This window comes from Apis cerana, linkage group LG8 (genome assembly GCF_029169275.1).
Source record: "Apis cerana isolate GH-2021 linkage group LG8, AcerK_1.0, whole genome shotgun sequence".
In the NCBI taxonomy this organism is placed as follows: domain Eukaryota; kingdom Metazoa; phylum Arthropoda; class Insecta; order Hymenoptera; family Apidae; genus Apis; species Apis cerana.
In genome coordinates, this window is record NC_083859.1 from 11,225,466 (window position 1) to 11,236,267 (window position 10,802).

The 10,802-nt window shown below is 21.7% G+C and overlaps 3 protein-coding genes across 3 annotated transcripts; 1 reads left to right on the forward strand and 2 right to left on the reverse strand.

Annotated features, from left to right (window-relative positions):
- Positions 1-550: 550 nt before the first annotated feature.
- On the reverse strand, positions 551-3,538 carry LOC133666627 (ras-related protein Rab-34-like). The gene is made up of 7 exons (XM_062078958.1): positions 2,972-3,538; positions 2,394-2,560; positions 2,133-2,234; positions 1,835-1,899; positions 1,593-1,723; positions 1,056-1,263; positions 551-679 (listed from the first exon to the last, which is right to left on the reverse strand). Exons 1-7 carry the CDS (start codon positions 3,029-3,031, stop codon positions 615-617), a joined length of 798 nt encoding a protein of 265 aa, XP_061934942.1. The 5' UTR covers positions 3,032-3,538; the 3' UTR covers positions 551-614.
- A 132-nt stretch (positions 3,539-3,670) lies between these two features.
- On the forward strand, positions 3,671-5,355 carry LOC107999947 (large ribosomal subunit protein uL23). The gene is made up of 4 exons (XM_017060017.3): positions 3,671-3,793; positions 4,238-4,539; positions 4,756-4,883; positions 5,024-5,355. The coding sequence occupies exons 1-4, from the start codon at positions 3,760-3,762 to the stop codon at positions 5,283-5,285; spliced, it is 726 nt and encodes a 241-aa protein (XP_016915506.1). The 5' UTR covers positions 3,671-3,759; the 3' UTR covers positions 5,286-5,355.
- A 325-nt stretch (positions 5,356-5,680) lies between these two features.
- On the reverse strand, positions 5,681-10,761 carry LOC108000041 (pre-mRNA-splicing factor ATP-dependent RNA helicase PRP16). The gene is made up of 8 exons (XM_017060178.3): positions 9,733-10,761; positions 9,351-9,583; positions 8,953-9,236; positions 8,227-8,828; positions 7,985-8,128; positions 6,998-7,910; positions 6,048-6,723; positions 5,681-5,947 (listed from the first exon to the last, which is right to left on the reverse strand). Exons 1-8 carry the CDS (start codon positions 10,210-10,212, stop codon positions 5,866-5,868), a joined length of 3,414 nt encoding a protein of 1,137 aa, XP_016915667.1. The 5' UTR covers positions 10,213-10,761; the 3' UTR covers positions 5,681-5,865.
- Between the last annotated feature and the right edge of the window lie 41 nt (positions 10,762-10,802).

The window sequence follows — 10,802 nt, forward strand, 5'->3', positions numbered from 1 at the left end:
ACATATATATTGATTCATAATTTTATTTATGATATTATTTAACTTAACATATAACTTTACATATAAATTAATTGTTCGTTTTTCTTTTTTTTAATATAATTTAATACACAAAAATAATTAAATAAATTGTATATAAACATAAATATAGATTTATATAATAATTTTATATAAATTTGATTTTTATAGAAAATCAATATATTAATATATTAAAATTAATATGTTATTTGATAATAAATTTCAATAAAATTTTTTCTATTTTTTGATTTAGATATAATTACTTTTTTTTTATTAAAAATAATTTATTCTTAATAAATTATTAAATATAATAAATTGATTAAAATAAATATTGTAGAATTTTAAAATAAATATATAAATAAATATAATAAAATAATAAAGTATTTTTCGAGAAATTTTAAAATCATTAAAAAAAAATAATATAATATAATTGTATATATATTATTATTTAACATTATTATTTTTTGTAAATAATATAAAAAATTATATTACAAATATTATAAATTTTTATTTTCTTATAATTAAAATAATTATAATAAATTTTTAAAAAATGTCATATTTTTAATATATGTATATATTTTGCGTAACTATCTAATTGTTTATGTTGAACACTTAAAACATATACTTCTTCTCGTTTGAATCCCCATCTTTTTATCATTTAAAACTGAAATAAACATATTTTTGATTATTTTTAATTTAATAATAATTCTAATTTATAATTTTTTAATAAATTTAATACTTAATTTATAAATATTATTCAATATATTAAATTAATTATTAACTATTAAATCAATTTATATATTCAATATATAAATTAATATTAATATATTTGTTATATATTATATATTAATATAATTTATATATTTATTATATCTAATATTTTTATTTATTATTTTAATAAACTTTTATTCATAAAATTAATTAATTTAAAATAATAAATATATAGTTATTATTTTGAATAATTCTTAATATTTAATAAATATTGATGATTATGTAAAATATTTTCATTCTTTATAATTATAATCCAATAAAATACATACTTATTAAATTTGAACCAATGTTAATTGATTCTGGCTTCGTATTTTGCAATTCGTTTAGAATTATGGAATGGAAAGATAATGCAGCTACTCTTGTGAATAGTTCTGATATTCCGACTCCAGTTCTGGCGGAAACTGCCCAAAATTCAGCTTTCATTTTCCGCGCTACTTCAACTGCTCGTTTTTCTATTATTCTATATATTTCATTGGACTAAAAATATTTTTTTTATTTCTCGTTTATTTCTCGTTATAGAATAATTATATTAATTTATAATTTATAATTAATATGAACATAATATTTATTATGGTCAAAATAGTTTTTTATATAATAACATAAAATAATTAATATACTTTAAATATTACTGATTACAAAAAAGATTTATAATTAATTTTCTATATAAATATTTAAACAAATTCAAATTATAAAATAGTTTCTTTATTAATTTATATATATAATTTAATAAAAAATAATAAATATATAATTTAATAAAATCTAATTAGTTGCTTATTTTGATTTCTATTAATAAATCATGCAATTACCAATAAATCTTGTTTTGTCCCTATTAAAAATATATGACATGGTTCTGTATTACTTTGAGCAGCTTCATTTAACCATTGTTCGCAATGTCCTAATGATATTAAATTAGCCAAATCAAAAACTATCATGATCACTGAAATATATACATTTTTTATATAATATATAAATTTTTTATGTTTTATTAAACATTTTTTATGATATTTTAATTTTCATATTTATAATATATGACAAATATTCATTATACCATTTGAATTTCTGTAATAAGATGCAGCTATAGATTTAAATCTTTCTTGACCTGCTGTATCCCATCTGAAATTTTTATCACATATTTCAGTCAAAATATATTAAAAATTACTTCATAATAATAAAATAATAATATAATAATGCACTATATAAAGAGTGTTTTATAATTTTTAATATATATAATATCGATTATTAATATTATAATAATATTAATTTTAAATTATAAATATTGTGAAGTTTATTTATCTCAGAAACATTAAAAAATTACAATAAAATATTTTTAATCTAAATGAACGCACATTTGTAAATGAAAAGGTACGCCAAGAATATCAAATTTTTCTACTTCAAAATCTACACCAATTGTTGCTTTATAATTATTGTCAAATATTTTGTGACAAAATCTGAAATGTAAATGATATTTATTTAATTTAACAATAATATATAACTTACAATAAATTTTATAACTTACAATAAATTCATATTAATATATTTTATCGTATATATTATGAAATATATGAAATATATATATATATATAATTTTATATGATAAACATGATTACCGATTTATTAGACATGATTTTCCAACTGAAACATCACCAATTATAATTGCTTTTGCAATTTTCGAAGTTAAATTTTTAGTTTTACATGAATGTTTAACAATTGTATTAAAATCTCTTTCATTATATTCTGTCATTTCAAATGAAAACGGGTATGGCCATTTATTAATCTATAAAATATGAATTTATTTAATTACTTAATTTATAAATACATATAATTCATTTATTAATATGAAATAAAATATTAATCGAATATTAATAATAAAAATAATTATATTAATTAAAAATTTATAAAATATTCTAATAAATTTAATTATATTATTAATAATAATTATATATATTATTAATAGTATATATATATACTATTATATAATAATATATATATATAATATATATTATAATATATATTATAATAATTATAATAATCATTAATAAAATCATCAAATTAATTTACAAATTCAAAATTGATTCTTATTGAATATTTTAAAAGATTAATTTAATTTTAAATTTTATTAATTATATAATTGTTTAAGCTTTTTTTAATTATTTATATTATATAAAATAAAATTTGGAAATTATACCTGTCTATCATCTCGCGCCACTTCCATTATTTTATAAATAGCTGATCGTGTTTCCAACATTTACACTATATACTATTTGATACTATTAATTATAATTTAATATTTTTTAATATTATTTATATTCTAAATTTATAATATATAATTACATATAAAATTCAATATTATTTATAAACATACAATTAATTTAATTATAATTATTTAAATTATATAAATTTTATTTTAAAATTTAAAAAAAGATAAATATAATATATATTTAAGGATTTTATATGTATTATTTATTTTATGCTTATTTTGTATTAAATAATTATAATAGTTACGAGACCTAGAAAAACGATTCTTGTTACTTGCTACTATTAATAAGTAAATTTAAACTAAATGAAAACATTGGTTGCTACGACAGATGTACATTACATATGTTATCAATCTTATTTTAAAAAAATTAAATTAAATATATTGTAATTAAAATGATATTTGTATTAAAATGATATTAGTAAATTATTCAAATTTTTATGGGATAACTAAGTATAAAATATACAATTAAAATTTATAAATAAATTAGATTATAATATTGAAATAATTTTATATAAATTAAATTATAAAATATAACTAATTTACTATAATAAATTGAATAATTAAACATTTTAAAAAGTATAACTTTTGTATGTATTGTGAATACAAATAAATTTCTATTTTATAATATTGAATTTACATATAAATGATTAACGTAGTTTAGTTAGTGATTCTCTATACATATATTTCCGGTTAAAATTCCCTTTCTTTTTAGCAAAATGGCTCCTAAATCGAAGCCCACGGATAAGTCAGGTACATTTAAAAATTGTTAATAAAAAAATTTTAATTTCTTTTAATAATAATTTGAAAACTATTTTTTAAATTTGTAAAAGATGATTAATAAAAATTTATGAAGTGATATAAAAAATTGAATTAATAAACACGTGTTCAATTTCAACTTTAACCATGTGGTTTATTACTTGTTTTGTATGTGTTTTGTTTGAATAAAATATATACATATATATATATATATATATATTTTATATTCCTATATTTATAAAATACTTGTTATACATATATAAATAATAAATTTAAAAGATGTTATTTAATAAATTTATTTTTTATGAAAAATTTTGTTTATTATAACCTAAATATATTCATAATATTATTTTTAAAACTTTGTTATAAATATTTGTTTAAAATATAATTATAATAATTTAATTATAATATTTTGATTATTTATTCTATTTTTTCTAGCTAACAAATCAGCTGAAAAAAAAACAGAGAAAAAAATTGAGAAAAAACCAACTACTGCAGCTTCAACATCAAAAGTTACAAAGCCAACTGCAAAAACATCTACTACTGCAAAAAAAGCAACAACTACTAAATCTGCAAGTTCAACAAAACCTATAACAAAATCAACAGCAAAACCTGCACCTAAAGTTGTTGCGAAACCAGTAGTTGCAAAACCTAAGAAAAATGTTCAACCTGCAAAGAAAACACCAAAAGGTGGAAAACCAGCTGTACCACTTCAGAAAGCACTTAAAGCTCAAAAAAAGGTTTTTTCTTTAATAAATATAAATAACTCTTAATAAAAAAAGTTTATAAATTAAGATGAAATTTAAATAAATCATAATTTTTATGATGACTTATCAGGGAATCTCATTGAATAATTATGATAAAAATTTAGTTTATTACTGATATATTAAAATTATTTGAAATATATAATTGTTAATTTATCATATAAATAATATATTTATAATATATTTATTCAGATATTGAAAGGAGTTCATGGATCAAGAGTAAGAAAAATAAGAACATCTGTGCATTTCTATCGACCAAAAACATTTAGACCACCAAGGAATCCAAAATATGCTAGAAAATCAGTTCCAAACAGAAATCGGTAAATATTAATAATTCTTCTATCTTTTATTTTTTTTATTTTCTATTAAATTTATTATCTATTATTTTTTTATTTAAATATATCATTTAATTTCTTATATATACATTAATTTTTAGTATTTAAAAAATTTTTTCTTATAGTATGGATGCATTTAATATTATTAAATTCCCTTTGACCACTGAAGCTGCTATGAAAAAAATTGAAGATAACAACACATTAGTTTTTATTGTACATACTCGTGCTAATAAATATCACATCAAAGCCTCTATTAAAAAATTGTATGATGTTGATGTGGCTAAAGTTAATACTTTAATTAGGCCAGATGGTAAAAAGAAAGCATATGTACGCTTAACTCGTGATTATGATGCACTTGATGTTGCTAATAAAATTGGTATAATATAAGCATATTTATATGTAATTGATATGGAAATATATCTACATCCAAATTAATAAAACATATTGAATAAAAAAATCTTATCATGTTTTTTTATTTCATTAACAATTCTTTATTAATGATATTTTCTTATGATGGTCAAATTGATATATTTTAATGTTTTTTTTTTTAATATTAATTTTATAATATGTCATAAAGATATACTTAAATTTATAGTAATAATAAATATAATAAATTATAATTATTTTCATTATAACATCTAATAAAAGATAAAAAATATTTATATATTTATTAGTTCATTAAAAACTTATATATACCTAATATTTAGAATAAAATGTTTTAATTAGAATGATTTTTTCTCAAATAAATATTCTAATATAATTTAATTCAAAAACATTAAATATTAATTGTATATTAATTTTTATTAGAAATGTATATATTTACATATAAAATATATATACATGTTTAATAATACATATTTAAAATTACAAATACGGAAATATTTATCATTAAATTATTTGAATCTTATAACTTACAATACATTCTTCTAATATTATTTAATAATAAAAATATATACATTTTGAAAAATTATAATCCCAATCTACTTGGAGTTTTTCGATAAGGAGCAGGTGTTCCTGGTTCTCTAATACCTGGTGTTAATATCTCTTTTCTATAAATAATGTTAAATAATAGTAAATAGTCATAAATCAATCATATAAAATGCTAAGAAAGTATAAAATATTAAAAATTCTTGACAATGACAAACTTACTTTCTGATTGAAGCTTGTTCACGTTCAAGTTGTTCTTGCGCTCGAGCTTTCATTTCTTCTTCTGCTTCTTTCATTTGTCCTTCCATTTCGTGTAAATGTTGCATAGCTTGCCGTCTCTTTGCTCGTCCACTTCGTCCAGTTTCTTTAACGCTAAAGAACATAGGACCTAATTCTGCCAACCAGTGGCCATCAACAGCAGTTACGCATTGCATGTATTCCTTAGCAGTCATTACAAGTTCATGATACACTACATAATCTGGTGTGAAGCCCATTCCGAACAAAGCTGATGTTGGATGTAAATGGCACGGCATTCCAGTACGACAATTTACATATTCACCAATACCTTTTAAACGGGCTGCTTGATGGAAATATGCTGAACAAATACATTTTCGTACAATATCCCAATCAGTACCACAACTTACAACTTCCATTTTTTGTTGTTTTAAAATTTCTTCAAGTTGTTGTCGAACTTCTCTGACTTTACGCATAGCTTTTGCATGGATAAAATGATCATTACACCAAGAACTGGAATAACCATTTGCTTTCCATTGATTGTATACATTAAGATATGTTAAATGATCAGATTCTGGTACTTGAAATTTTTCTCTAGCTGAATCGGAATCTTCTTCGCGACCTTTTGGTCGATAAAATATCGAAGGCACTGATAACATAGAAACTGAAAAATATTTTATATTATATGAAAAATATTCATTATGCATAAAAATTAAAATAAAGATGAAAGACTAAGGTTAAAAGAAAAAAAAAGATAAAAGATTTAGTTCATGATATAAATTTTTACTTCTGCTATTTTTAAAAAATACTGATCATAATTTATATATTATAATCAATTATATATTATTATAGTATATTATAATATATTATATATTATATTATATATTATAATTATTATTATTAATATATAATTTTTATAATATATTTTACATATTTACCTATAATAAGTATATCTGCAGTACAACCAAGTTGAGAAGCAACAATGAGCATTTGACATTGAGGTGGATCTAATGGAAACTCAGCCATTTGTCGTCCTAAAGGCGTTAAACGTCCTGTATGATCTAATGCACCCAAAATCCATAATTGATATAGAGAATTTAATATATTATCTTGTGGTGGTGGATCCATAAAATGAAAGGCCAATAAATCCTGGACACCTAAAGACTTCAATAATAAAACAGTATTTGCTAAATTGGTTCGTTGTATTTCCGGAACGCCAGTTAATAATAATTCATCTAAATATTGTCTTCGTGTATATAATCTATAACAAGTACCAGGACCAGTACGTCCTGCTCTTCCTGCTCTTTGATCAGCATTAGCTCTAGATACAGGATATACTTGTAAAGCATCCATACCAATTCGTGGATTATAAACTTTCAATTTGCAATATCCTGAGTCGACAACAAATACAATTCCATCAACAGTTAAAGAAGTTTCAGCTATATTTGTTGCTACAACACATTTTCGTAAACCTCCTTCTGAACGTTGAAAAATTTTAGCTTGTAAATCTGAAGGCAATTGCGAATAAATAGGTAAAATAGAAAGTGGAGGAGCTGATTCGATTTCTGCTAAACGTTCTTTTAAAGCTTCACAAGTAACTTCAATATCTTCTTGACCGGGCATAAATACTAATACATCGCCGGATCGAGGTTGTAAATGAATTTGTAACACTTGTTTTACTGCAGCATCGACATAATCTTCTACTGGATTTTTTGCATGTAATACTTCAACTGGAAATGTACGACCTGGAATTTGGAATGTTGCAGCATTTCCGAAAAATGCTGAAAATTTGCTAGAATCCATTGTAGCAGATGTTACGATTAATTTCAAATCATGCCGTCGAGCTACAACCTGTATATTTTTTTATATAAGTGATTTAAAATATACAAAAATATATTATTTTTATAATGAAATTATATATTTACCTCTCTTAGTAAACCAAATAAAACATCAGTGGATAAAGATCTTTCATGAGCTTCATCCATAATGATTACACTATACCGATCTAAATCCCCTTCTCTTAAACTTTCTCTTAATAAAATACCATCAGTCATATATTTAATAACAGTCTGTAAATAAATATAAAATTATTTAAAAATATTTATTTTAAACTTATTCAATTATTTTAAAAATTCTAAAATTGTATTAATCTAAAAATATGACATACATCTTTTGAAGTGCAATCTTCAAAACGAATAGCATAACCAACTTTATCTCCTAAAGTAGTAGCCATTTCATCAGAAACTCTTTTTGCCACAGACATAGCAGCTACTCTTCGAGGTTGCGTACATCCAATTATACCATAATGACTATAACCATCTTCATGAAGATATTGAGTTAATTGTGTAGTTTTTCCACTTCCAGTTTCTCCAACAATAACTACGACACTATTTTCTCTAATTACATTTAATAATTCTTGTCGTACTGCAAATACTGGAAGACTTCTTCTTTGATATTGAATAGATCTGTATTTAGCTTCTCCAGTAACTTCATCACTTCGTATATGACGAGCATATTTTTGACCAGCTTTAAAATCAGTTTCTTGTCCTGGATCTTCTCTATCATCTTTATGTCTATCACGTACTCCCATAATATTACCAATATGAGTTCCAGCTAATTCCCAATGTTTTTTTTGTGCTCTTTTTCTTTCTTTTTGTTCACGATATGCACGTACTAAAGCTGATCCTTTTCTTGCTACAAGAGCCATATCAGAAGTAGGATCACGCACAGGTACAACAGGTTCTGGTTGTTTAGTAAATACAATTCGACCTAATAAATAATATATTTTGATTAAATATATATTTATATACAAAATCGTAATAAATTAATATTTAATATATTTATTTATAATATTTTATAAATAAAATTATCAATTGTAAAAAAGATATTTTACCATCTAAAAATGGTGGAACAACATTATGAACTAAGAGATGTACTCTAGTTTCCCCTTCATCATCAGGATCATCATCATGATCTAAAGAACTTACAACACCAGATGTTAACATTCTATTGCGTTCCCATAATTCATTATCCTTGTTAATTTGTCTTTGTTGTGCTGAAAGACGTTTTTGTCTCTTTGCTTCTAGCTCCATTTCTTTTTTACGTGTATATTCTTCAGATACATCAGCAAATGCATGATTTTCTCCATCATCTAAACCATACCATTCTCTGTCTAATCTAAAAATAAATATTTATTTCTTAATATATATAAATATAATGTTATATAATATAATATAATATAAGAAATATACAAATAAAAAAAAATTTTTTAAATTACAAATATTACAATACCTTTGTTGTTCTTCTTCCCATAATTCTTTTTCCTCTCCCTCAATACTAGGTGTAGCACCACTAGCTTTTCGATCTCTATTCCATGAATTATATTTATATGAAGGTGTAAATTCACTTCTAATACTATCTCTACCATCTTTACTATTATAAATATTAGGTGTCGGATGATCCCAACTGGATTTTCTTGGCTCTTCATCTTCATCATCATCCCAATTGCTTCTGGATGTTGAATCCTATAATATAATATAATATAATAGCAAAATCTTATAATATAATACAATAGCAAATTCTCATTAACCTTTTTATTTACAGTAAAATTTATGTATTATTAATTATTTAAAACAATTTGATAATAAATTTATATAAAAAATTATATATTTACTTTTGTTTTAAATATTGGAGTTTGTGGTTCATCTTTAAATCTTAAAGGTGTTTGTCTATTACTATCTCTAACACTATCTCTACTTCTACTCCTTTCTCTATCTCTATGCCTATCTCTATCTCTATAATTATGTTTATGATGTTTGTCCTGTGCACTTAATCTTTGATGTTTTAATCGCGCTTCTAATCTTTGTTGTGCTTCAGAATTCACTCCTCCAGTATGAGTTGGAGTTTCTTCAGCATAAGATCGATATTTTCTTTCTTTAACTTCTGACTTTGGTGAATTTGAATTAGATTTTAAGTTATTTTCTTGCAAATTTTCTTGTCTTTTTCGTTTTGCAAGCTTATCAAGACCCAAAACAGATACTTGAGGTTTTTTAAATGTATGATCAGAAGACTTTTTTCGAATAATTAAACCTCCTACTTGATTTTTATCAGTTCCTTCTAACCTATACACATTTGAATCATTTGATGTATCCATTTTTTTTAACTCTGAATTGTCGCGGTTCTTTAATGCACGCTATCAAAAATATGCACACATTATGTCAATTCACATACATTGCATATTTAGTGAGAGATCTATAGCGACCTCTATATCTATTCAACCGTTCCGCCGAAAACTGCATTTCCGCTAAAAAATTAATTAATAACAAAATTTTCTTTAGCGGAAAAAATAGTCAACGCTTTTTAAGAAAAATCATTAATTTGCAATTTCTATTTTTTTAAAGATTTTTTTTTTATATCTCATTTAATAAATTAATTCTTCTAACTTTTCAAAATAATATCAAACATTAAATTATCGCGTTTTAAATTTTTTATATGTCAATATTTTGAATTATTGTATTGTGTAACTAGTAAAAATTCCTAAAATTTTGCAATTTTGTAAATAACTTTTAAATTATTGAATTTCAATAATTAATAATTATTTTCAAATTCTATATGTCAATATTTATAAAAGCCATAAAAATAAAAAATTTAATTTTTAAAGTTTTATTTTAAATTTTATTTTAAAGTAAATAAATTCTTGATTCGTATTTTATTTTGTCTTTTATATATTAAACTTCGCACAGT

What these genes read in the sequence shown, in the direction of transcription:
- LOC133666627 (XM_062078958.1), bottom strand. Translation starts at nt 3,031, where the DNA reads ATGTTGGAAACACGATCAGCTATTTATAAAATAATGGAAGTGGCGCGA. An exon ending in AAATCATGTCTAATAAATCG is followed by an intron (nt 2,235 to 2,393) that starts GTAATCATGTTT and finishes TTTACATTTCAG; the next exon opens with ATTTTGTCACAAAATATTTG. An exon ending in TTATTACAGAAATTCAAATG is followed by an intron (nt 1,724 to 1,834) that starts GTATAATGAATA and finishes TATATATTTCAG; the next exon opens with TGATCATGATAGTTTTTGAT.
- LOC107999947 (XM_017060017.3), top strand. Translation starts at nt 3,760, where the DNA reads ATGGCTCCTAAATCGAAGCCCACGGATAAGTCAG. An exon ending in CACTTAAAGCTCAAAAAAAG is followed by an intron (nt 4,540 to 4,755) that starts GTTTTTTCTTTA and finishes ATATTTATTCAG; the next exon opens with ATATTGAAAGGAGTTCATGG. An exon ending in TCAGTTCCAAACAGAAATCG is followed by an intron (nt 4,884 to 5,023) that starts GTAAATATTAAT and finishes TTTTTCTTATAG; the next exon opens with TATGGATGCATTTAATATTA.
- LOC108000041 (XM_017060178.3), bottom strand. Translation starts at nt 10,212, where the DNA reads ATGGATACATCAAATGATTCAAATGTGTATAGGTTAGAAGGAACTGAT. An exon ending in TATTTGGTTTACTAAGAGAG is followed by an intron (nt 7,911 to 7,984) that starts GTAAATATATAA and finishes AAAAATATACAG; the next exon opens with GTTGTAGCTCGACGGCATGA. An exon ending in TGCAGATATACTTATTATAG is followed by an intron (nt 6,724 to 6,997) that starts GTAAATATGTAA and finishes AATATTTTTCAG; the next exon opens with TTTCTATGTTATCAGTGCCT.